At 48.9% G+C, this 25,295-nt stretch overlaps 1 protein-coding gene across 4 annotated transcripts; it reads right to left on the bottom strand.

Annotated features, from left to right (window-relative positions):
- Nucleotides 1–6,639: 6,639 nt before the first annotated feature.
- Nucleotides 6,640–25,067, bottom strand: LOC311510305 (uncharacterized protein). Of its 4 annotated transcripts, XM_084609872.1 has the most exons (8): nt 24,821–25,067; nt 22,522–22,647; nt 20,827–20,889; nt 17,067–17,124; nt 12,804–12,850; nt 11,828–11,957; nt 9,433–9,548; nt 6,640–6,999 (listed from the first exon to the last, which is right to left on the bottom strand). In XM_084609872.1, exons 1-4 carry the CDS (start codon nt 24,909–24,911, stop codon nt 17,096–17,098), a joined length of 309 nt encoding a protein of 102 aa, XP_084465998.1. In that variant the 5' UTR covers nt 24,912–25,067; the 3' UTR covers nt 6,640–6,999; nt 9,433–9,548; nt 11,828–11,957; nt 12,804–12,850; nt 17,067–17,095. The 4 variants fall into 4 exon arrangements, with proteins under 4 accessions (XP_084465998.1, XP_084465996.1, XP_084465997.1 ...); XM_084609870.1 differs by lacking the exons at nt 12,804–12,850; nt 17,067–17,124 and adding an exon at nt 10,594–10,736 and having other exon boundaries at nt 11,828–11,942; XM_084609871.1 differs by lacking the exon at nt 12,804–12,850 and having other exon boundaries at nt 6,641–6,999.
- Between the last annotated feature and the right edge of the window lie 228 nt (nt 25,068–25,295).

Raw genomic sequence — 25,295 nt, 5'->3', positions numbered from 1 at the left:
GGAGAACAGACAAAGGGAAAGTTTCTTTCTCAATTTTAAAAAGTTCTAACTTCCCATTGGCTCTTGTGGTCAGGTGCCCACTCCTTTCCTTTTACCTGCGGGCTTGTTAACCCATTACAGGTAAAGCAGAGAACAGACAAGAAGGAATGTTACAGCTAACTGGCTGGCTGGGTGTTCATAAACGGGGGCTACCCCCCACCCTTCATTTATCACACCTTGTTCACTTACTCCTGGTCTCATTGCGTTCTGAGGATGTCTGAAAGCAACCTTGACTTCCAGCAAACTAAGTGTGGGGCTGGATTTGCTTCCAGGGCTTTTACAGAAAATAACTGAAAACAGCACACAGTAGCTGAAGACAATTGAAATAAGGATAAGAGATAAGGAGCTTTTCTGAGAGGGGATGCTCCCCAGAAAGGTAGTTTTTAAACTTATTTCTTGTCTTCATGGTTATGAGCTATATAACAACAACACCTAGCTCTTATATAGCACTTTCCACCAGCAGGTCTCAAAGCGCTTTACAAAGGAGGTCAGTCAGTATCATTATTGCCATTTTACAGATGGGGACACTGAAGCATAGGGTAAGGAAGGGCCTTGCCCAACATCATCTGAGAATCCACATCTCCTGAGTTCATTCCTCCAAGTTCACTTCCTCCAAACCAAGACCCCCATCCTGCAGCAACTGCAGCCCCAGGGGATGCACAATCTGGCGCAGGATCGGGTCCTACAGTTTTTGGCTGGATAATATTGTTCTATAGAGTCCTGTGGAAAAGAAAACCCTGCCGCCACCTGAACTCTGGGTCGCTCCAGCCCCACCAAACCAACATGAGATAAGTTCCCTTGGTCCTTCAGGGCACTGGTGACTGAATCCTGGGCTGTCCTATGCAAGGTAGATCTGAGCTAGAAGAGTAAGTCAGGTTTCCTTTCAGTCACACGACTCTATGTTTAAATGTTTGTTCTATTGAGGTAAAAGGTTAGCAAAATATACATATAAGTACACAGGCCCTGCATTATCCCTACTGCAACCCAACAAACATTACTTTGCTTTTTCATTACCAAGGATACAATGTTTATGAGAGAGTTGTAAATACTGTTATATTAACCTCACATTTCATGATTCTGTCGAGTGATAAGGCAGCATATACTGACCTTGGGGCATGCCGCCTTTACCCCATTTCATACTCCAGCCTTGGGATATAAACACCTATGAGCCATCACGGGATTTTTTTTCTCCTTGAGAAATTCAAGCACTTTGCAAACCAATTAAACCATATATATATTTAATTAATAGATGTTAAGGTCAGATTTAAAGACTCCAAGTGATGGAGACCCCACTATGTCCCTAGATCCATTGTTATGATGGTTCCTCACTGATAAAAATTTCTAGTCTGATTTTTGTCTCACTTCAGCATCTCATTCAGCCATTGTCTCTTAGATTAAAGAGCCCTAGATCATCAGCAATCTCCTCCATAGGGACAGGATAACAGCAAGCGGCTAAGGGCTGAGTTTCCATGGGAGTTTGTAGAAGAGCGTTTGAAGCCTTTATCGGCACATTACAAGAGTGAACAGCTATTGTGATCTGCACCAGATATGCCACATTCACTTCCTGCCTGAGGAGACTCCATCTGCATGAGGTGTGAGGCTGGCAGCTTGATGGAGGAGAAGGTTTGTGGTCCGGAGGAACAGCTGATCATGTTGCAAAACACCAAGGCTATGGCGAAATTCCTGGGTACTCAGATCCAGCCAGCACCATGGCAGATACCACACTGGGAGGCTGTGGAGTCCAGTGACCAAGGGAGACAAGAAAACAGAAAAGATGACTGGAAATTTGTTATCTCCAGAGGTAGGAGAACCCCAAGGATCTGCTCACAGCTGGAAAGTATCAAATCGCTGCCAGGCGCAGAGAAAGGCATCTGAAGAGAGCAACCTCCAAGAACGAACCAGAGGGAAGGACCTACAGACATTAGAGAAAAGAACTGAGAACTGCTGCCAGCTCAGGCTAGACAGACCCAGACAAGCCCAAGAGAACATCCACAACTGGCCAAAGGAGACAGACAGTCCTTAGTGGGGACTGTATGCTAAGAAGAATGGACAGGGCATTCTGCAATAGGTAGAAGCACGGCAGGACAGCTAGCTGCCTTCCGTGAGCGAAGATGAAGAACGCCACCACCAGAATAAACTAGATTCTGAGGTCAGCAGGAGAGACCCCTTCTGCAGTGACCTACAAAGACGCCAATTCAGACACACTTCTGCAGATCCTGGAACGTGCCTGCACAGGCTGGAGGCAGGGCTTAAAAGGGGAAGCAGAGCATCTCAGAAGGGGGCAGGCAGCGGAAGGGAGCAGACCTGTGCTCTGAACTCTTGGGAAGGGGCATCCCAGGAACTCTTGCAGCCTGAGGCTTGGAGATACAGACCTAACCAAGAGGGACGGGGGACTTTTGAAGCTCAGAGATTTTAATTTACCCTGCAGGAAGAGATGCTGGTAGGAAGCGATCCAGGGAGGCAGTTGCATCACACTCCAAAGTGCCGATCTCAACAGCCTACCACTGGGCCCTGGATCAGAGTCCTGTGGAGAGGGTGGGCCCGAGCTCCCCTACCAACCCCTGAAAAGGTGACAATGACAGAAGTCTATCCCTTGGTGGGAACCTAACTGGGGATGATCCTGAAGGTGCAAGGGTCCAGAATCCCAAACCCCAACCCAAATGGGAAGCCTGGGAAGAAGACAACTCAGCACACCTGGCCTGACCACTAGGTGGAGCTGCCAGCGAGTGTTCCCCTTCACATGGTACAAACCCCCAGATATGTAAACCAGACTCAGTGTTATGCATCTGACAAATCCAAGCACAAAGGGGCATGTAAGGAGCACATGTTTAATTATCTCTATATTAATGCCCGGAGCCTGGGGAATAAACAAGAGGCGTTGGAGACACTCAGGTAGGAGAGAGGACACACGACATGGCTGGTATTACTGAAACTTGCTGGCTTGGATTTGTGACTGGAACGTTAAAAATCAATAGTTAAAACTTGTTCCGTCAGGGCAGAATGGGAAAAAGGGGAGAGATGGTACTTTACCTCAAAGGTGCCGTTACCTGTCCCAGACCATGCAGAATCACAGGACCACAAAGGCTAATGGATTAAAGTTCTCACTGATAAAAGTAAAACTGAGGATATGGGGGGGGGTACTGGTGGGCATCTGTTACAGACCACCTAATCTCACTAGGAAACAGAACAAACTGCTTCTTAAGCATCTGTCAATAATGTGTAGGAAGAAACACTGTTATTATGGGGGACTTCAACCTGGGAAACACTTGCTACACATTTCCTTTGGCTGGTAACAAAACTTCCTTGGGGCGTATAAAAACAATAGATGATAATTTCCTAACACAGAGAATCCTGCTCCCAATGCAAAGGAACTCAGTATGGAACCTCGTTCTGAGGGACAAAGAACAGTTAATCACTGAGCTGAACATTAGCAGTTGCCGAGGTACCAGTGATCATGATCCGGTTGCATTTACTTTGTGCGAACAGAATACGGCACCAATTAGGGTCATGTGTACTTGCAGTACTAAAGGGCCAATTTCCAAAAGCTTAAAGCAGCAGCTGGCTTAAGTGAGTGGGACCATGAATATATAGTGGGAAACGGTAACGAAAACTGGGAGGTGTTTGGGGAGAACTTACTTGATGACCAAAAAGCTACAATTCTGCAGACACAGGAAAAGTGAGAGTGGGCCAAAACCCAGCCTGGGTCAAAGGAGATGTGGGTTCAGCGATAAAACACACAAAAATCAGTATATAAGGGGTGGGGGAAAGGGGAAGTAACTGGCAATGAATGTAAGTTACAGTTAAACAATGTCAATATCCTGGATTTCCAGGATGGTCTGTGCCCCCCGGCCTTTACACAGCCATGCTTCATTGTGCTGGGCCTGAGGCCTCCATTGTTTGCCCCATGGCTCTGCTAGTCAGAGATGGAGCCCTTGGGCTCCAGCCCCCCTGTTGTCAGAGGTGCCACGGCTTGTTGGAGGTGATTTAATTATGTTGACAGAAGAGCTCCTCCCACCAGTAGAGAGTGGCTACAAAAGTGATTGTACAGCGGCACAGCTGTATCGGTACAGCTGTGTCACTGGAAACTCGCTAGTGTAGACATGGCCTAAGTTCCGCTTCCAGCCAATGGAGCATGTTAGATTTTTTCTGCTAGATTGAAGAGCTGATTGTTAAATATTTGTTCCCCATGAAGGTAACTATAGCGTGTAATCAAGGCATCCTTTAACCTTCTTTTTGGTAAGCTAAATAGATTGAGCTCCTTGGATCTATCATTGTAGGCATGTTTTCTAATCCTTGAATCGTTCTTGTGGCTCTTCTGAACCCTTTCCAGTTAATCAACCTCCTTCTTGAAATGGGGGCAGCAGAATTGGATACGGTATTCCAGCAGCTGTCAGACCAGCGTCAAATCCAGAGGTAAAATAACCTCTCTACTCCTGCTCAAGAGTTTTCTGTTTATGTGTTTAGCTCTTTTGGCAACAGCGTCACACTGGTAGCTCATGTTCACTTTATTATCCACCTCTGCGCCCAGCGAATCCCCGTCCTGTAAGTGTGGCCTACATTCTTTGCTCCTAGATGTATACATTTACAAGTAACCATGTTAAAACGCATCTTGTTTGCTTGTGCCCAGTTTACCAAGAGATCCATATCGCTCTGTATCAGTGACTTGTCCTTTTTGTTTTTTACTAGTCCCCTTATGTCAGGGTTCCCTCCCCACTCTGAACTCTAGGGTACAGATGTGGGGACCTGCATGAAAGACCCCCTAAGCTTATTTCTACCAGCTTAGGTTAAAACTTCCCCAAGACACAAATTCTGCCACCACCAAGTGATTTAACAAAGAATTAGGGAAAGGACCACTTGGAGTTCCTATTCCCCCAAAATATCCCCCCAAGCCCTTACACCCCTTTTCCTGGGGAGGCTTGAGGATAATATCCTAACCAATTGGTTACAAAGTGATCACAGACCCAAACCCCTGGGTCTTAGGACAATAGAGAAATCAGTCAGGTTCTTTAAAAAAAAAAAGGTAAAAATCACCTCTGTAAAATCAGGATGGAAAATAACTTTACAGGGTAACAAAAGATTCAAAAACACAGCAGAACTTCCTCTAGGCTTCATTTCAAAGTTACAAAAAACAGGAAAAAACCTCCCTCCTGCAAAGGAAAAATTCACAAGCAAAACAAAAGATAATCTAACACGCCTTGCTTGGCTTTTACTTACAACTTTTGTAATATGGGAGACTGTTAGGATGGTTTATAGGAGAAGGAGTTTTCTGACCTGATGCTTCTCTGCTTCCCAAGAGAACACACAAAACCAAAGCCTTCCCCACCCCAAGATTTGAAAGGATCTTCTTTCTCCATTGGTTCTTTTGGTCAGGTGCCAACCAGGTTATTTCAGCTTCTTAACCCCTTACAGGTAAGCAGGAATTCTAGGCTACCCTTAGCTGTATGACACCTTAGTTTTGTGATTTTATGTTTCTTCTAGGTCATTGATAAAAATGCTAACTAACGTAGGGTCAAGAACCGATTCCCTGTTTACTGTTACATTTTGTGACCTATTAGTTAGCCAGTTTTTAATCCATTTACTCTATGGCATGTTAATTTTATATTGTTCTAGTTTTTGAATCAAAATGTCACACAATACCAAGTCAAATGCTTTACAGAAGTCTAAGTATATTACATCAGCACTATTATCTTTATCAAACAAACTTGTAATCTTGTCAGAAAAAGCTATCAAGTTAGTTTGACAGGATCTATTTGCCATAACCCCATTTTGATTTGTGTGACAAAGTGGTCATTTTTTGTAATATTTATATAAAGCCTATGTGTGCCTCAGTTTCCCCTATATGCTGCATTGTTACCTAGTGGGTGGAAAGGGATTGTTTGCTCTCTGGGCAGGCTAAACCAGAAGTGTGAGTGTTGCCTAGCTGTCTGGGCCATGCTTCCCATATCAGTGGAGCATCTGAGAAGAAAATGCCAAATCCAATTGCCAGGACACTGATGCCTAGCAACCAATAAGGCAGGGGGATAAGGATGTGACTGGTTCCCCCCAGCTCTTTCAGGTGCTGCCTGGAACTGGGGTACCACTGACTTTGCCTGACCCACCAGCCTTGACTCCCTTTCACCCTGTAGTGCTGTGACAAGCTGTAGACATGCTCCCAGCCTCACACTTTCACCACCACACAAGTAGGGACACACCTAGCTGCAGAAACACACAGACACTAAAATCACCTTTGCATGGGAAGGCTTAGCTAAGGAATTGCCCAGTACTCAAGTACACACATCCCTCTTGAGGGTAAACCCAAAATTGTTCCGTCTTGCACTGCAGAGATAACTGTACAGCATAAGCTCATGAAATTCACCCCCTCCCTCAGTGTGGAGAAGGCTATAAGCAGCTTTCTGCCCCAAGTTATGATTTCCACACACTACTTTTAGACAAAACAAGTTTATTAACTACAAAAGATAGATTTTAAGTGATTATAAGGGATTATAAGGGATAGCAAACAGATCAAAGCAGATTATCTAGCAAATATAACAAAAACGCAATCTAAGTTCAATATATTAACATAATTGGATATGAGCAGCAAATTCTCACCCTAAAGACAGTTTACAGAGAGTCTTGAAGACATGCTGCCCTTGCTTGCAGCTTAAAATTAATAGAATCATAGAAGATTAGGGTTGGAAGAGACCTCAGGATTTCATCTAGTCCAATCCCCTGCTCAAAGCAGGACCAACACCAACTAAATCCAACTAAATTCCAGATATTCCAGACACAGGGAAGGCAACACTCTAGCCTGGGTTCAGCCCTTCCCCCTAGTTCAGTCCTTTTGTTTCTCAGGTGTTTCCAGCAGCCTTCTTTCTTGGGCGGGGAGTCAGTGAAGAACGAACAACGATGATGTCACCCCCCTGCCTTAAATAGTTTTTGCATATGGCAGGGACCCTTTGTCTCCCAGTTTGATTCCCACTCCTGGTCAGTGGAAAAACACTAGTATTATCATGAAGTCCAGTACCAAGTGACTTGGTCACATGTCCCTGCAGCCATAACTCAGAGACTGTTTGCAGCGTCCCCAGGAAGGCGTCTCAGGAAGGCTCCCTGGCGGGTGACTAGCATCTTCAAAGACCTATTGTTCTCCCTAATGGCCTTTCCCAGCCATCCATCTAGACTGATTGCATTCTGCCTAGTGGGTGTTCCCCAGGTGTAAACACATTTGTAATAGATGCATAGACAATATTCCAAACTTCAGATACAAAAAAGATACATGCATACTAGTACGATAATCATATTCAGTAAATCATAACTTTTCCAATGATCTCTCACATGCCTTATCTTGCACAAAATACATCATAATTATGCCATACTCACATCACAGTAATATTACTATAAAGAATATGGGGCGTCATGCCACAATGAACTTCCCCACCTCTTCTTAGGGAGGCTGAACAGCTTCTCCCCAGCTCAAGAACAAAGGATTGGAGAGGTAAGAGGTGTAGGTTAAGGGTGGGCTGAGGGAAGCAGTCGGGACACACATCTGGGAGTCGAACAAAGGGGGTCAGACAGACATAAGAACATCCATACTGGGCCAGACCAAAGGTCCATCTAGCCCACTATCCTGTCAATGCAGGTGCCCCAGAGGGACTGAACAGAACAGGTAATAATCAAGTGATCCATCCCATCGCCCATTCCCAGCTCCTGGCAAACAGAGGCTAGAAATACCATCTCATAATAGCCATTGATGGATCCATCCTCCATGAATTTATCTAGTTTTTATTTTTTGAACCCTGTTGTAGTTTTGGCCTTCACAACATCCTCTGGCAAAGAGTTCCACAGGTTGTGCATTCTGTTAAGAAATACTTCCTTTTGTTTCTTTTAAACCTGCTGCCTATTAATTTCATTTGGTGACCCTAGTTCTCGTGTTATGAGAAGGAGTAAATAACACTTCCTTATTGACTTTCTCCAAGCCAGTCATGATTTTATAGACCTCTATCATATCCCCCCTTAATCGTCTCTTTTCCAAGCTGAATAATTCCAGTCTTATTAATCTCTCCTCATACGGCAGCTGTTCCATGTCTCTAATCATTTTTGTTGCCCTTCTCTGAACCTTTTCCAAGTCCAATATATCTTTTTTGAGATGGGGAGACCACATCTGCACGCAATATTCAAGATATGGGCGTACCATGGATTTATATAGAGGCAGTAGGATATTTTCGGTCTTATTATCTGTCCATTTCCTAAGAATTCCCAACATTCTGTTCTCTTTTTTGACTGCCGCTGCACATTGAGTATCCACTTTTCAGAGAACTATCCACAATGACTCCAAGGTCTCTTTCTTGAGTGGTAACAGCTAATTTAGACCCCATCATTTTATATGTATAGTGGGATTCTGCTTTCTGCCTTTTCTGTATTAGGATTGATTATTCTATTATTTCCCTGTAGTAATGGTCTGGATCAGGGTTCACTTCCCAATCTTTAGTCCTCTCTGCACAGCTCCATAATATGCCTCTCAAGGAACTGATTACATGCCACCTCCCCCACTGTTTTCTGGAACTAAGCTTGTTTCTACTGTTGCGGTCACTTCTTGCAAAACTTTGCTGTTGCATTCAGCGTCTCAGCTCTCCCGCCAGCTGTCGCGGATTTACAGGTTGCTCTGACCCAGCCATTACAGTCGCTCTGGGACTGCTCCCTTCGTTGTTCTAGGCCTGAGGCCTCCACATTTTGCAAGGGGGAGTGCCATGGCCCCACAACTCTGAGATGGAGGCCTGGGCCTCCAGCCCTTCTGCTTCTCGCCAGGGCTCCCCAGTGAGTCCAGCTGAGTGTAGACCCCTGTGAGAGACTCAACCCCTTTGGCAACGATGCAGCCAGCAGGGATTGGCAGTGACATTGCACGGCCTGTTCAGACCACGCCCTCGTCATTGGTCACCTGGACTCCAGGACCAAGGGGGGCAGGTTTGTCTGGGAAAGCCAAACCAAGCTCAGAGCCTGTGTTGGCAGCATCCCCTGCCCCTCTGCTCCAAAATCCCTGGATTTCAGCTCTCTCTGCTACACAGCAGTCATCTTAACACCCCACACACCCACTTGGTCCCTTTCTCTCAGGTGCCGTCCTGCTGAGCACACACGTTCTCCTCTCCTTGACAGTTCATTCAAACCAACCCAGACCTGCCTGCTTATGACCCACATCCCTTGTCTCACCTTGTCCCAGAGGAAATATTAACCCCTTTACACCCAGGCTGTGGCAATACACAGTGAGTGGGGAAACGGAGTCATGCATATTGTTCATAAAAACATTACAAAAATGTCCACATTCTCCACAACAGGTGACTGAGAAGGGAAGTCAAAGGAACCACTGAAATATCAATGGCCAATACGGTTAATGACAATAACATCGAGGAAAAAAAAACACACCTTGTGATGGTACAGGTCCTTTGCTAGACGTAGACGGTTCAGTGTCAGGACCCCTGAGCTCTGCTGCTGACTGGTTGGGTGACCTGGGGTAAATCCCACGGCGCCTCTGAACCCCACTTCAAAAATAACCAGAGTTAAAGACACAACTCGTATCAGAGCCTTGCCAAACAGATTTCACCGGACCAAATCACAGTCAGTTCTCTTCTCCACTTCCCAGCCCTCCAGAGACTGACGGGCTGCGGCCACAGACAGAGCAGGAGGGACCGAGATGCCACCAAGGCCTCAGGCCCCTGCAGTGGCAGAGAATTGTTTGGGTGAGACAGGTTCAGATGATCCTCGCAGGATCCCTGCTCCATGCTGGAGAGGAAGCCGAACCCCAACTTCCCCTGCCCCCCCAAGGTCCCTGCCAGTCTGACTTGGGGCAAAATACCTTCCTGACCCCAAAACTGGCAATCAGTGTGACCCTGAGCCTGGGAGCAAGAATCACCAACTGGGCATCTAGGAACAAAGCACTTACTGTAACACCTCAGGGCGGGTGGCAGGGATAGCTCAGTGGTTTGAGCATTGGCCTGCTAAACCCAGGGTTGTGAGTTCAATCCTTGAGGGGGCCATTTGGGATCTGGGGCAAAAATTGGGGATTGGTCCTGCTTTGAGCAGGGGGTTGGACTAGATGACCTCCTGAGGTCCCTTCCAACCCTCATATTCTATGTCTATGCCCTGGTCCATATCGTCCTGTGTCCTTCCTCCAGCTGTGGCCAATCCCTGATGCTTCAGCGGAAGGCGAAAGAAAACCAAAATGCACTGGGCCAATTGTGCATCTGCGGGGAAAGTATTCCTCCCTGACCCCTGCAGGTGACCAATTGAAGCCCTGAAGCATGAGCACTGATTGTAGAAATTGTCTAAGTGTAAAGCTGTGAGTGTTCTCAGCATGGTGAGGACCATGCAGCGCTTCCTCTGCTCTCCAAGCCAGAGCAAAGAGGATGGTATTTTATCCTGGTGCTGGAGCCAGAGATACAGGACAGGGGTGGGGTTATTATAAATGATGTGAAGAGTGCCTTCAATGTGCTCTGCGCTTACACCACACAAATCGGACAAGGCCTTGCCCAAAGAGCTCGCAGACTGAATGAGTTAAGAGAGACAAGCAGCACAAATCCATCCCACCTTCTTCTCTGCATTGGGTGAGAGCACAACGCGCTCCCTGCACTGGCCCTGTGGGGCTGCCAGGCTTGGTTGCCGGGCTCCCATCTCTTTCTCTTGCCCTCTCTGGCTGTGTGTGGAAGCAGGATGCTTGTGCACTAGGAGACCTGTGGGAACAGATTTCCTTCTGAGAGCAGTAATGCTAATCCCCGCTAGGATGTTGCTCTGCCACCCGAATCTGTCCCCTAGCAACAGGAGAGACAGCAGTGGACATTGGGACAATCCCCAACATCAGGCCCCCCATGGCATCACCATGGCAGTCCCCACCCTTCCAATTGCTTCTGCCTGCAGGCATTGCTGAATTTCAGCTACTCTCTCTCCCTCAACCATGCTATGGGTCTGTTTGCCCCGAGCCCTGTTAGGAGCCAGTCCGTCTCCTGCCCTCTACAATGAGTCTGTTCTGATTCCATTCCAGAGCCACTGACCTTGGGGCCTGAACCCCCCGCCCGGGCCGGGATTTTACACTTGGCAGAAAAGCTTTGAGCCAGGATGTTCCAGTTACTTCAAAGGCAAAAGTGGCTCCAGAGTGGCAGGGTCAATGAAACAAGGTCTCCCCTGCTCTGAGCACATTCTAGGGTCACTCGTCACATCTCTCCTTTATCTTTATCCCCAACCTCCTAACCCTTATCACCTCGGACCTGTTGGGCCCAAACAACAGAGCCCTGGGCCCCAAAGCCCCACATCTATCAGAGATTTCAAACCCAGACTGGGATCTGGGTCCCAATTGACGCCATCTTCACTATGAGGTGAACCACAGCCCCAGACCCCGGCAATTTGGGCTGTTAGAGATGGAGCCCAGATCTGAATTCGGTATCTTGGCCCATCTCTTACAGTGACCCATAGCACAGGGTGGGACTAAGGGGACCTTATGGCCTCTTCTTTCACGCACACACACACACACACACACAGAGGGAGCCAGGGAGAGCTGAAGAATGGTCAGTCACCTCAATTTACCCCGTCACGCTGTGTGGAGAGGCTCACAACTGTGAGTGCTGACCTCCAGGCAGTCTGTCAATAACAGGGCAGACACCCCATGCTGGTGCTGTGTTCTATAATTAGATTTCACCAAGCCAGTAACAACTGTGAATTCCTGGATCACTATACCAGCCTTACCATGGAGTCACAGACAGTCCCCTTAGACTCTCCAGTCTATCCTGCCACCCAGACAAACTGGACTTAGTGATAAATGGTCACTTACACCAAAAATCGCACCACATTCAGGTTGCTTCCAGTCCCAAGGCACCAGTCACTTATCCCAGATCAGTTGGTACCTTCAATCTTCTACCAAACACAACGCCCGCAGCCAGTCCTATCTGAAAGTTTATTAACTAGGAAAAAGAAATAAATAAACAAATGAGTTGCAATCTAGATCCTAAGAGTGACAGAGTTGTAGTGATCTGTCAATTCAAAGTGTCTTTGAGGGCGAACTCAAAAGGCAGCCCCTGGTGATTTCTGACTTCAGTTTGGTGTCTCCAGCCCTGTCAGAGTTCAAACAGTGAATTCGGAACTGTTTAAGAACACTTTGCTAGATGCCCGAAAAGCCACAATAATGACAGATGAACATACTGGTTAAAAAAAAAAAAAGACCTGGTTTAGAGGGGAAGTGAAGGCAACTATATACATATATATCTCAAATAAATGGAAGAAATGGGGAAGTTGGTAGTAATGAATATAAATCAGAAGCTAGGAATTGTAGAAAACTGACAAGGGAAGCAAAGGGACACAAGGAGAAATCTTGTGGCCAAAAGAGTTAAGGACAATAAGGAGTTTTTTAAGTCTATTAGGAACAAAGCGAATCCTAACAATAGTATTGGTCTATTACTAGGTGGAAATGGTAGAATTATCAATAATAACAGAGAAAAGGTAGAAGTGTTCGATAAATATTTCTGTTCTATATTTGGGAAAAACACAAATGATGATTCATTTCATATGATAACACTCTTTCCATTCTACTAGTATCTCAGGAGGATGTTAACCAGTAGGGACTCATGTTTAATCAGTAGGTCTGGATAACTTGCAAACAAGAGTATTAAGAAAGCCTGCTGAAGAGCTTGCTTTAATGTTCATTTTCAACAAGTCATGGAACATGGAGAAAGTTCCAGAAGAGTCAAAGAAAGCCAACACTGTGCCAATATTTTAAAAAAGCAAACAGGATGACCCAGGTAATTATATACCTGTCAGTCTGAGATTGATCCCAGGCAAGATAACAGAGCAGCTGATACTGGAATTAAAGAACAGTAATATAATTAACATCAATCAACATGGGTTTATGGAAAACAGATCCTGTCAAAGTAAATTGATATCTTTTTTGTTGAGTCTATAAGTTTGCTTGATAAGAGCAGTAGTGTTGATTTAATATACTTTAATATTCTGAAAGGCATTTCACTTGGTACTGCATTCAAACTAGAACGATATAAAATTAACATGATGATACACATTAAATGGACTAAAGCTGAATGAACTAACTGAAAGTTACATTTTGAGACTATATATATGGTGAATCATCATCAAACAGGTGATTCCAGCAGTGCACCACAGGGGTCCGGTTTTGGCCCCACATTATTTAAAGTTTTTTTCAACGACTTGGAAGAAAACATAAAGTCACTGACGAAGTTTGCAGACGACCCAATGAGTAGGGGATATTTATAACGAACTACATTCAAAAAGCGAGATAAAAAGAATTAGCTGCAAATGCGAGCACCAAACAGGCAATGGTTAATTAAGGTTACCCCCGCAACTTTAATTTGGCCCTTGTGCATATGCATTATGACACAGCTTTTAATGCCATGATCGTTCACTATTACCCACAGGACCCTGGCCCCAATACTGGCATTTCCACACTTTTGAGTACATGGCTTTGCAACCTGAAAAAAACAAAATACCACCAAGTGGAGCCAAAATAACCCTCCTTGTGGGACCACAGGAGAGTTGACACATTTCAATATACAGCATGGACCTCTGCCACTTGAGCTAACGGAGGAATTGGTAGAAGTGGTCGACTCTTATCCTCTCTCTGCACCAGCCTCTAGAGAGGGATGGGACACACGCTTTGCCAGTGGGTTCACAGCTATTTGCCTGACAGCGGAGGAATGCTGAGAGGCAGGGCTTGTCTAAGACGGCGGATTAGTCCACCCTAACGAGAATGAGTGTGGCTTGAAAATGCCTGCGTACACACAACACAAACCCTTAAAGGGCGCTAACTCAGGAATCCTGGGCTCTGTGCCAGCTTTGGGAAGGGCATCTGTTCCGGGGGCTATTGACTCTGCTACCCCCTCCCCCACCCCACTCCTTCTGCCCCTGCCCCTAACATCTCCCTCCTCCTCCCCCTCTCCCCTCTGCGCCTATGCGCCTAGCCCTTATCCTTTTCCCCGACTACTCTCCCCTACTTCTCAGCCCCACAAACAGCCAGCCCCGCTGTGTTCCCTTCTCCCCTCTTTCTCACCCCTATGGTTAGGCTGTTTCCTCCGTCTCCGGGGGAGCATTGAGTGCACAGGAGAGACAGTCTGGGGCCCAGCACCACAGCATCCCCCAGCAGCCAGGAGGAGCCATTATAGGAAAAGCCCTGCTCATCCCTGTAGCCTGTTTCTGGTGATTTCTGGGCCCGTTTTGCTGTGATGCCCTGCCCTGCTCTTTGCACATAGAATCATAGAATCATAGAATATCAGGGTTGGAAGGGACCTCAGGAGGTCATCTAGTCCAACCCCCTGCTCAAAGCATCTGAAGAGGTAAAGTATTGCAGCTAACTCCATAGCTTCACCCCACTGCTTCTCTCCCTCGCTTTGGGCCAAACAAAGTCCATGCTGCAGTGCTGGTCATTTTCGGGAACTGCCAAGGTCAGCACTGCCTGGCTGCAACCCGCACCCACTCCCACACTCAAACTCCCTCCCAGAGCCTGCCCCTTTATCCCCTCCTGCACCCCAAACACCTGATGCCCCAGCCCTGAGCCTGCACCCCACACCCTAACTCCCTCCCAGAGCTCTCACCCCTCATCCCCTCCCGCACCCCAAACCTCTGCAGCCTCTGTCCTGAGTCCCCACCCCACAGCCAAACTCCCGCCCAGAGCCCGCACCCAAACTCCCTCCCAGAGCCAAAACCCCCTCCCACACCCAAACTCCCTCCCAGAGCCTGCACCCTGCACCCACTCCCGCACCCAAACTCCCTCCCAGAGCCCACACCCTCTCCCACACCCAAACTCCCTCCCAGAGCCCACACCCTCTCCCACACCCAAACTCCCGCCCAGAACCCGCACCCCCTCCCGCACCCAAACTCCCTCCCTGAGCCCTCACACTGCACCTCCTCCCGCACCCAAACTCCCTCCCATAACCTGCACCCCCTCCTGCACCCCAACCCCCTGCCCCAGCCTGGTGAAAGTGAGTGGGATGGGGGATGGTATCAGGGCCCGCATCTCAGACAGCCTTCCCGGGCCCTGATACCATCCCCCACCCCACACACTTTCCCTCTCTGCCCCGATCCCATCTCCCGACCCCACACACATTCCCTCCCCATCCCTGATCCCATCCTGCACCCCACACACATGCCCTCTCCACCCCTGAACCCATCCCCCGCGCACACATTTGCCCTTCCCCCAAATCCTATCCACGTGACCCCAGGGACCTCTTGGTGCCAACTGGCAGAGGGGACAAAGTGGATGCACAGGGTTAACATGGATCCCCTGGGTCAGGAATAAGTATAATAATTCACCAAAGGTGACATGAAAGGTCTCTACTGAAAGCCAGTAGCTCACTGGTCATCACAATCACTGTGAAACGTATGTACGGATAATAGTTAAGAAGTTATGTATAGATGCTGAAAAATATGTGGTTTAAGTTGGGGGCTTCTTACCAGAAGGTGATTGTGACAGGGCGCTTGCCTCGCACTGGCCCTAAAAGGGTTAAAATCCATCTAGGGAGGCTGAGGGGCAGGCAGCCAAAGGAGGGGCTGCTGGGGAAACAGCCAATTAGGGCAGCGGCTGCAGAAAATTAGGGTGGCAGCTGGAGCAGCCAATCAGGGCCCAGCCAGCCTACATAAAAGGAAGCTGCAGACCAGAGCACATAGTCTGCTGCAGGGAGTCCTAGGGAGAAGACTGGCTTCCTAGAGGGCTACAGAGAGTCCAGCACTGGGGGAAGGGCAGGTGCTAACAGGGACCGGGAGAGCTCCTGACAGGCTGCCAGGACTTACAGGCTTGAGGCCCTGGGAAAAGGAGCTGGAGCCAGAGGCAGGAGCAGAAGGAACTGAGGCTGCGGGGAAGTGGCCCAGGGAATAGAGACAGTGAGCTGGAAGGAAGGAGCAGCCTGGCTGTGGACTGCCAAGCTGCTGAGAGGAGTGGCTGGATGCTTGTTGGAGGAGTCCCCTGGAAGTGGGGAACCGGATGGTGACATGGCTGGAGGGCTGTGCCACAAAGCAGATGAGAGAAAGGAGCTGTAATGGGTCTGCAGGCGGAGGTGAGAACGGGAGAGCCACCACCCGAGAACGCACCTGCTGCACTGAGCTAATTCCTGAAATGACCAGCAGGTGGCGCCAGTGTGGCGAGTGATGCCGTGACAGGGATCAGCAGGTTCCTTTCAAGCAGGAGGTGAGAGATGCTTCTCTCTCCGTCTGAGCCGGTGTGTGCTGTAAGACTCACACTGGATGCCTATTTGCTTTATGGAGCCTGAACCTAATCAAGAGTTTGCAAAGTCTACAAGAAAGATGCAGACAGGAGAAAGCATCCAGCAGGGGACATCCTGTTTACGAGCAAAGACAATGGATGTGGGAGGAGGGGTATAACTGGGAGTACTGGGGTACACATGTGAGCCTAAAACTAGGGGACAGGCTACCAGCATGCATATCTTACGAAAGGAGGGTCCCAGCTGTTAAGTGCTGAGAGAAAGACTTTGGGTGAGCTAAGCTTTGTTAGACAGGGAAGTATCTCTGGTTAGTTAAGTTTAGGCTCTAGAAACCATGTTATGATTTTATTTGACAGGTAACCATTTGTTTCCAATATTTGTTACTTGCTGCTTTTCAAACTTCTATTCTTAATTGAACTTATACTTGGCTTCACTGTATAAACATGTCTAAGTGCTGTCTTTCAAGTGGAGCTGTGTTCTGAGGTGTAGCTGCTAAGCTGCAGTGTCTGGCTCCTTTGGGAGCAGTGTAGCCAAAGGCATGGTGAGTGTTCCCCTGGAGAGGCCAGCCCCTGTGCCATGGGACACTCACTCACAGGGCTTGGGTTGGAGTGCATTTATTGCTAACCCTCACAATTCCTCTGTCCCCTTTTCCCTCCCCAACATCCCTGTCCCTCCTTCCCTCCTCCACACTAGTAGGCTTGCCAACTTTCTAAACCCTGAAAACCAAACACTCCTGCCCCACCTCTTCCTCTGAGGCCCTGCCCCACCTCTCCCCCACTCCATCGCTCGCTCTCCACCCCAGCCCCCATGACTCATGCCCCTAGGACTTACCTGCTGCCTTGTCACCATTCCTCAGTGGGTCACAACTGAATACCAAATTCAGACCAAACTGCTGAGAAATAGGGCAGATACACCCCAAAACTGGTGGTTATTCTTCCATAAAATATACCAAATCAGCAACAAAAGTAAACTTCTGGCTAACAAGAAGTCAAATTCAGCCTCCTTAGATATTCCAGTCCTGGATTCAACATCCAGACACTAGACTTAATGATGCGTGATTATTTAAAACCAATTTCATCAAACAAAGGGTTCTTCTGATCCCAAAGGAGCAGCCACATACCCAGATCAATATATAACTCAGATCTTACCCAATAATCACGCTGTTGTCAGTCCTTTAGTATCTCATATCTAAAGCTTTATTTATAGAAAGCAAGAGGTGAGCCTTAAAATTGGCTAAAGGAATCAAATACATACAATAATTGCAAAGTTCTTGGTTCAGGCTTGAAGCAGGGATGCACTAAACTGCTGGCTTGTTAAATCTCTGGTTGCTTCCAAATGACCTGGAAGGTCCTCAGGCCTTTGGTTAGAATGCTTCCATAGCCCAGAGATTACAGCAGGAACGAGGCAAAATGGAGACGTTTCTTGGGCCTGTTATAGCTTCTGCTGTGTGGAGGGAAACCCACTGTTCCAAGCAAAGCCCTCAGCACAGTTTGTGGAACAGTACAGGGACAAGATGGAGTTTAGTATCCCATGATCTAGTCACATGCCCACGCCTGCTGCGATGAGTCATAACAGAGGCCATGACCCATACTCTAGCTGGAAAGTCCATCAGGTAGGGATAAGCCTTTTCTATGGTCCAGTGTGAGTTAAGTGTTCTTTGATGGGCCATTCAACTTGTATAATCCCTTGACAATGTGCTGGCCAGACTAGAAGTAAGCTGTCTTGTGGGTGTGACCCCGGGAGCAAACACATTTGAAATGCAGGTATACAATCAATATTCATAACGTTAGATATAAAAAGATAGGATAATCACATTCAGCAAACCATAACTTTTGGGGGGCACAGTGGGGTGGGGGGTCCCTGGAGCGAGGGGCTGGGGAGGGGAAATCAGGGCACAGCAGAGTGAGGGAGGTCGGCCCCTGGAGTGAGGGGCTGGGGAAATCGGGGTGGGAGGCAGACAGGTTATCCCCCGCCCTCCCCGGACGGCACTGGTATCTACTTTGGTGACCAATCCAGGAGCCAATCAGTTCTGTCTGTCAGGCCTGGAGGGGCGGGAAGAGCAGCAGCTGCTGAGCGGAGCCGCTTCTCCAGCAACAGCTGCTGCTCTTCCCGCTCCCCGGTGGCAGAGGCAGGTTACTGCATGTAACTGGACTTTTAGTGTCCGGTCAGCTGTGCTGACTGGACGCTGCTAGTTTCCCTTTTCGACCGGACGTTCTAGTCAAAAACTGGACACCTGGCAACCCTATCCACTAGTCCCTGAGCTCCCCACATCCCTGGGGCGCCCCCGGGGTGAAAGTAAGTTAGAGGACTTACCGGTACGCCAGAGTCCGGAGCAGGGGCGTGGCCTCAACTGGAAGAGGCAGGGCCTTAACTCCCCAGGCCAGGGCTCCAGCTGCGGTAGTGGCGGCTGGGAGCCCGGGACCCTTTAAATCACACCTGAGCTACCAGCTGCAGAGGCGGCTGGGAGGCTTGGGAGCGATTTAAAGGGCCCAGGGCTCCAGCTGCCGCTACCGCAGCTGAGCCCTGGGCCTTTTAAATCACTGAGGAGCCCTGGGGGCTCCCGGCTGTCACCGCTACCCCAGGGCTCTGCGCTCTGGCAGAGCTTTAAAGGGCCTGGGGCTTCACTGTGGGTTTCAGATCAAACCATTAGTTAGTTAATAGGAGCAGAACAGAAAAGAAGAGAGGTTTGGTATTTCTTGTTTCCTTGTGTCCCTTTGCCTTTCTGTCTCCACCTATCATCCCATGTCTTACACTTAGGTTGGAAGCTCTTTGGGGCAGGAACTGGCTTTGTGTACTAGGTTTGTACAGCACCTCACACAATGGAGTCCTGGTTCATAACTGGGGCTCCTGGGTGCTGCCATAATACACCTAACAGGCGAGTCTGGGATCCATAGACAATCACAGTGCCTGTTATAGCCAATGAGTGCTAAGTATCCACTTTTAGACACAACAGGAGGAGCAATCAACCTCATTTATGTAGTGAAACAGCTGCAGACAATGAAAGTGACCACCCAAGGCACCAGGCTGCATGGCAGGAAAGAGCTGTGTGGGCCGAGGGGCACCCTGGTTGTAGCCTCAGGTGTTCGGAGCAGCCTGTGTGTGAGGGAGGCTGAAGGAGCTGTGAGCGGGACCCTGTCAGGAAGCAGAGATGGAGTTTCTTGGGCACAGAGCTGAAGGGGCAGAAGGGGCATTTCCGAGACAGGGAACAGCCTGCAGCTGTTTGTTCCTGCTGTGTTCAAGGGAACAAGATGTTCTAACTAAACAAGATCACAGCAAGAACAGACCTGCTTGGGAGCAGCGATTGCTCCCCCTGTAGCCAGCCAGACAGCCCCCCCCCCCCCCCTTCAGACCAGCATTGCTGGAAATACAGGAGGAAGCCGGAACAGGGCACTTAACATATATTCCAGCACAGCCTTTGAAGCTGTGAAAAGCACAGGTGTGCTGCTACAATGTGCCTCTGGGAGCAGATACAAGGATTAAGCTCACAGCAGGCAGATGCCCTGTGATAGACATGGCTCTTAGCCCCTACTAAATAGCGTGATGCACACACACCAACATCCTAGGTGGAAAAATATTTACCCTGATAAAAGAAATGTCCAGTAGTCGACACCTATTGTTTCTCTCCCTTGCAAGTGTAAACTACTCTTGCGAAAGCTGGCGTCACCCAGACAGACCAGCCTCAATTTGGCATAAGAAAGGAGAGAGAGAATAAAGGAGTACAGAGGTATAAGTAGGGGACCTACAGCACCATGATTTTTGAGTGCTTTTCACTATCTGCTGGTCAGATAAGTGACAGCCTCCCAAGGCTTCTGCAGCTAAGAGGGTCCCTAAGCCTTGTCCCTTATTCGTCTTTCCGTGGAATTGAGTGACCGATCCTGGCTTGGCACCGCTGGAATCGAGAGATGCAAGGAGGGTAAGAAGCACCCACACCTGATCTCCTATCTTTAGTGTATACATATTTTGAAATAGAGCTCTATACTTTGTTTTCTTTCTTTGGGATTGTGGCTTCAGTTTTGTAACTTGTTTGTGTGTGTAACATCTCTACATTTAAATAAGTAGGCACTAGCAATTTTGTAACCACATGATTAGAATCTAGCTTAATAAATTTTGGTAACCATTTGTGCATAAGCCTGACTTGTTTTCTCTGGTTTACTGTAAAGCAGCCAACACAATTAAAGAACCTCAGCCGTTTTGGCTTTAAAGCCTGGCCATTAGGTGAGAGTACTAAAAGCCTAGCGTTGAGTTGTGCCGCCTCCACGGGGCAAACTCTTGGGGCACCTGTCAGTCAATCCTGGCTGCCCGCTGCGAAGGAGCTCTGAGCTCTAGCAGTTAAAGTCACAGGTGGTTAGGACCTTGGGGCATCCATCAACCTAGCCTGGGCTGCCCGCCGCAAAGGGACAGTGCGTCCTAGCGGTTAAAGTCACGGATGGTGTAAATGGGCATATCTGGCACCTCACCAAACATCCTTGGCCATCGGCTAACACCCCCTAACAGGAACAAACCCGACAGCACCTCCGATTTTGGCTTCTGCCAAAGGGGCAACATCAGTAATACAAATACACGGACACTCATAAGTAAACTGAATTGTTACCGTTGCCTCTCAGCACAGATTGACCAGTCCGCAACTGCTCCAGCTCCTTGGACATCTCCGAGTCTAGACAGAAGGACAGATGCCAGCTGTTTATATGGTTTGGGGAGGGGTGGGGGGAGGGGGGCTGAGTTTTCGATTTGGGCTCACAGCGTAGAGCGACATGCTGCATTTCTACTTTCCAACTTCCCCCTGTGGAGATAATCTCTGAGGGTGATATCCCCAAAGGGATTTTGGCATTGCAATGCTGAGCACCACAGTGCCTAGAAAATCCCAGGAACACCCACAAAGCCAAGTTACATGCCCAGGCTCCGATACAATGACTGGGGAGAGCAATGCATCTGAGTGCAATCCCCAAAACGCAGCACGCTAGGCGGGGAGCTGTGTAAGTAGCCAATGGGAGATACTGATGAGCCATCCCTGCCCTTTTCTCAGAGCTAGGCATGCTAATCCAGGCTGCAGGAATGGGAAGTATCTAGCTCTGCTAGTGATCCACAAACAGGAACTCCTCTCCTGGCTTAGGCACCTAAGTAGCGTCTTTTGGGAATGAGTTAGGTGCCTGCCTCGTTCTACACAAAATGCAGGGGAGGAGGTGCTGCTGCCCACCTTATAATTTATAGCCCAATGGTCAGAACACTCACTTGGGATGTGGGCGACCCAGGTTCAAATCCCTCCTCCCTGGCAGAGGAGCAGAAAGGATTTGTATAGGGGTTTAGGTGGGAGACAAGCATCCAGATGCCTCGAGGGAGGCAGGAGTGCACATGCCTAGAGGTGTCGAGTGAGTTTAGGTGCCTACAGTGCTCAGTGGGAGTTTTGTGGATTGCAGTAGGAGCCTTAGGTGCCTCACTGGCTTCAAGGATTTCACCCAGAGTCCCCTCTGAATGACCTCTGCCCTGGTGCAGTCTGGCCAACTCCAGAGGTTAAAAACCAATCACAAGATTGGCTTAAAAATCATGAGATTTGTGAAAAATAATAGACTTTTCTTTTCTTTGCCTCCTGGTTTCTGAGCCATTACATCGCTTTCCCAAGCTTTTCTCTGCAACTAGAATCAGTCTCAGTATTTTTAAATGAAAGCTCAGATTCTCACCCAATCACAAGACTCCTGGAGCTGGGGCTTTAATTCAGACACCACCTAGAGCTCACAACGCTGAGGCTGCTCTGTGTAATGACACCCACCAAGGCTCCTCAGCAGGATGTGAATCCCTGCCACAGCAAAGACCTTTTGAGCTACAGGAGCTACTCTCTTAACTGGCAGGAGTAGTTAGGCTGTTATCCTGCGTGGAGCAGCTGCTAGAGGGCATCCCAACATACATTGTACTTACTTGTACCTGTGAATACATTCAAGAATCAAACACCAGCGTGTTCCTGCTCACAGTGTGGGCTCTGGGAAGGTGCCCCACTGCTGTGAATTGGAGGGCAGGTGGCCTGACTTAATGAGCCTTGTCTTACAATTAGCAGCACTATGGCACAATGAAACACATTGCGGGGGCCTATATCCCTTCTCCTGCAGTGTCTTGACACTGGCCATTGCCAGACACAAGGGGACCTGGCTGGGAGGGACTCTTGGCCTGAAATCCTGGCCTTGCTGAAGCCAATGAGAATTTGGCCATTGACTTAATGGAGTCGGGATTTCACCCCTGGTCTTTTCCACTGGTCCATTCCTGCGTGATAGTCCTAAACGCACTCCGGGATACTTACACTTTCCAATCACCATGGCGAGGAGGATGACCCATAATACAAACGACACGGCGTTCACAGCGTGAAGGGGTAATACTGACCTTTCCTCCCCATTCAGGCCGCTACCGCACTGCAGCAAGGAATTCCCTGGAAGGCAGGAGCAGAGACAGCGGGGGTTAGAGCATTGGTCCCTGCCCTCTGGTGAACCAGTGCTGCGGGGGCAGGTGTGCTCGAAGCCTCGCGGGGAAGGCACTAGGGGAATTCAGAATTCACTATTATTGTAATTCATAAATAGAGATGGACGTGCCACTGGGGTCAGGAATCTCTGTGCAGCACAGAGCATGCAGGGGAATTCACACCCTCTATCTATCTATCCCTATAGAATCATAGAATATCAGGGTTGGAAGAGACATCAGGAGGTCATCTAGTCCAACCCCCTGCTCAAAGCAGGACCAATCCCCAACTAAATCATCCCAGCCAGGGCTTTGTCAAGCTGGGCCTTAAAAACTTCTAAGGATGGAGATTCCACCAAATCCCTAGGTAACCCATTCCAGTGCTTCACCACCCTCCTAGTGAAAGAGTTTTTCCTAATATCCAACCTAGACCTCCCCCACTGCAACTTGAGACCATTGCTCCTTATATCCACCCTATCTATCTATCATTTGCCCACCTGGATTTCCATTGAGCCTAAGCCCCAGAAGTAAGAGAACCCCATTTCCTGGAAGTCCCCTCTGTTTTCCGAAGGATCCTTTGGGGGAGCCAGGCCATGAGATCCATGTGAGATGCTGGGATGATTCCCTGGGGTTTCACCTCCCACCCTTTCCTCTCTCTGCTTTGACTGCCTTCCACCATCAGGATACAGCTCCGCGGCTGCAACCCCTGCCTACATCTCCCCCTCACCCCCTGTTCAGTCCGTGCTCCCCTCCTGATGGTTGCTTGTACCACCTCCCTATGGCCAGCCCTGGCCTCCCCCCAAGTGCCCTATGCTCTCCCATACACTGTCCTCTAAGATTCCTCCCCATCTTGCTGCAGACTCATGCGCCATGAAGCCTGCCAGGCAGAGAGGCTGCCCCCCGCTCTGTGCTGCTCTGTCCCAGCCACTGTAGCCTCCTCCAGGCAGGGACAAGCCCTTGGTTCAGAGCGTTGCTCCATGCACAGTACCATGTACTCACCAGCCAACCCCCCCTTCCTCCACTGCCCCAGCCCACTGTGCTGCTGTCAGCAGCGGGGCTGGGGAGGGGAAGGAAGCAGCTGTGTCTCCAACGCCTACATCTCAAATCAGCGCCCCCCTCCCACACACACACGCACGTATCCCCCTTCACTTCCCAGGAATGAAAGTAAAAAAAGAGGAAGAAAAGAAGCACAAATCTGCTGTAAGCACAGAATTGCACGAGGCATGTTCCTATTGCACAACGCAGGGACATCCCGCCTGATCAGCAGAACTCTGGCTCTGAAATGCCTCTCGTAACACGTCCACCCCTGGGCTGGGACAGGGATCAGGGCCAAGGCTCCTGATGGTATAACCTGCAATTGTGTACGACGGGCTCCAGCGCCCAGCAACTCGTACATTGTGGACACTAGTCCTGAGTGCAATATGGATGCAAAATGGATCTATTTATCCATTTATCCATTCAATCCCATAAATGCTAGCCATCCCTATACAACCCCATCCAGCCATCCCCATACTCCTCCATCCGTCCATCCATCCATCCCCATACACCCCCCTCCATTCATCTCCATATACCCCCCATCCACCCATCACCATAAACCCCCCTCCATCCATCCATCCCCATACACCCCCCTCCATCCATCTCCATATACCCCCCATCCATCTATCCATCCCCATACACGCACATCCATCCCTATCTATCTCACAATCTCCATACACACCAGTTCATCCACAGCTATCTATCTATCTATCATCATACAGCACCCCTCCATCCCCATACACTCTCTCTCTCTCTTGCTCCCCTGCTTTTAAACCCCTCATTGCCAGAGTATGCAAGCACCAAACATAAACATCTGATGAAATGCTGCTGAGACAAGCCTGGAATTCTCAGCCTGGCTCTGCCCAGCACCTCCTGCTGTGATGTATGAAACGCCACCCTCCCAGAGTACAGACCTGCCTTCGAGTCTGACTTCGCTGCTGAGCACTATGCCGCTCCATAAGTAGGGCCCAATCCTGCAAACCTCGCTGACACCGCCCTCCTCTTGGCTTCACTGGGGTGTGGAGTCTGCAGGATCAGGGCGTGTTATCAAGGAGTGAGCTGATTAGCAGGAAATGATTGCGCACTCTCCCACTAATGCAGCCTGGGGTTACCTGCTCTCCCAAAAGCCATTTCTGTCTCCTGTTCCTTGAGCGTCCCTTGGTCGGACTCTTCGCACTTTTGGTAAATGCTGCCTGAAGGCATCACTCTGAGCCTCTTCCTACCCCAATGGCTCAAACGGCTTTTATACCAGCTGAGGTTCTGAGCATCTTTCCTGGAAAAGGAAACACATGTACCCAGCCACTCTTCCTCTCTTCAGAACACAGAGATCTGTGACCCTGTCACTTCTCCTCTAGCAGCTGGGAGCCTTCATCCAGTCAGGATTCCTGGTGCAGCTGACAAACAATAGCCACCCACCCAGTGACCCCAGGAGCACAGACAATCTTTAAGTGGGAGGATCTTTTCGGAGCTGGGCATGTCCTTACCCTGGGCCCGGCAAGAGGGGTTCTCGCGTGTGCAGTCTGTGAACATTGCTGTTCAGGGAAACAGAATGGTGAACATCTTGCAAATAAACAAACGGCACTAAGA

This window comes from Lepidochelys olivacea (assembly GCF_965140295.1).
Source record: "Lepidochelys olivacea isolate rLepOli2 genome assembly, chromosome: 20".
Classification (NCBI taxonomy): domain Eukaryota; kingdom Metazoa; phylum Chordata; order Testudines; family Cheloniidae; genus Lepidochelys; species Lepidochelys olivacea.
The sequence above is the reverse complement of the archived record's forward strand: the minus strand, read 5'-3'. Positions and strand labels throughout refer to the sequence as shown.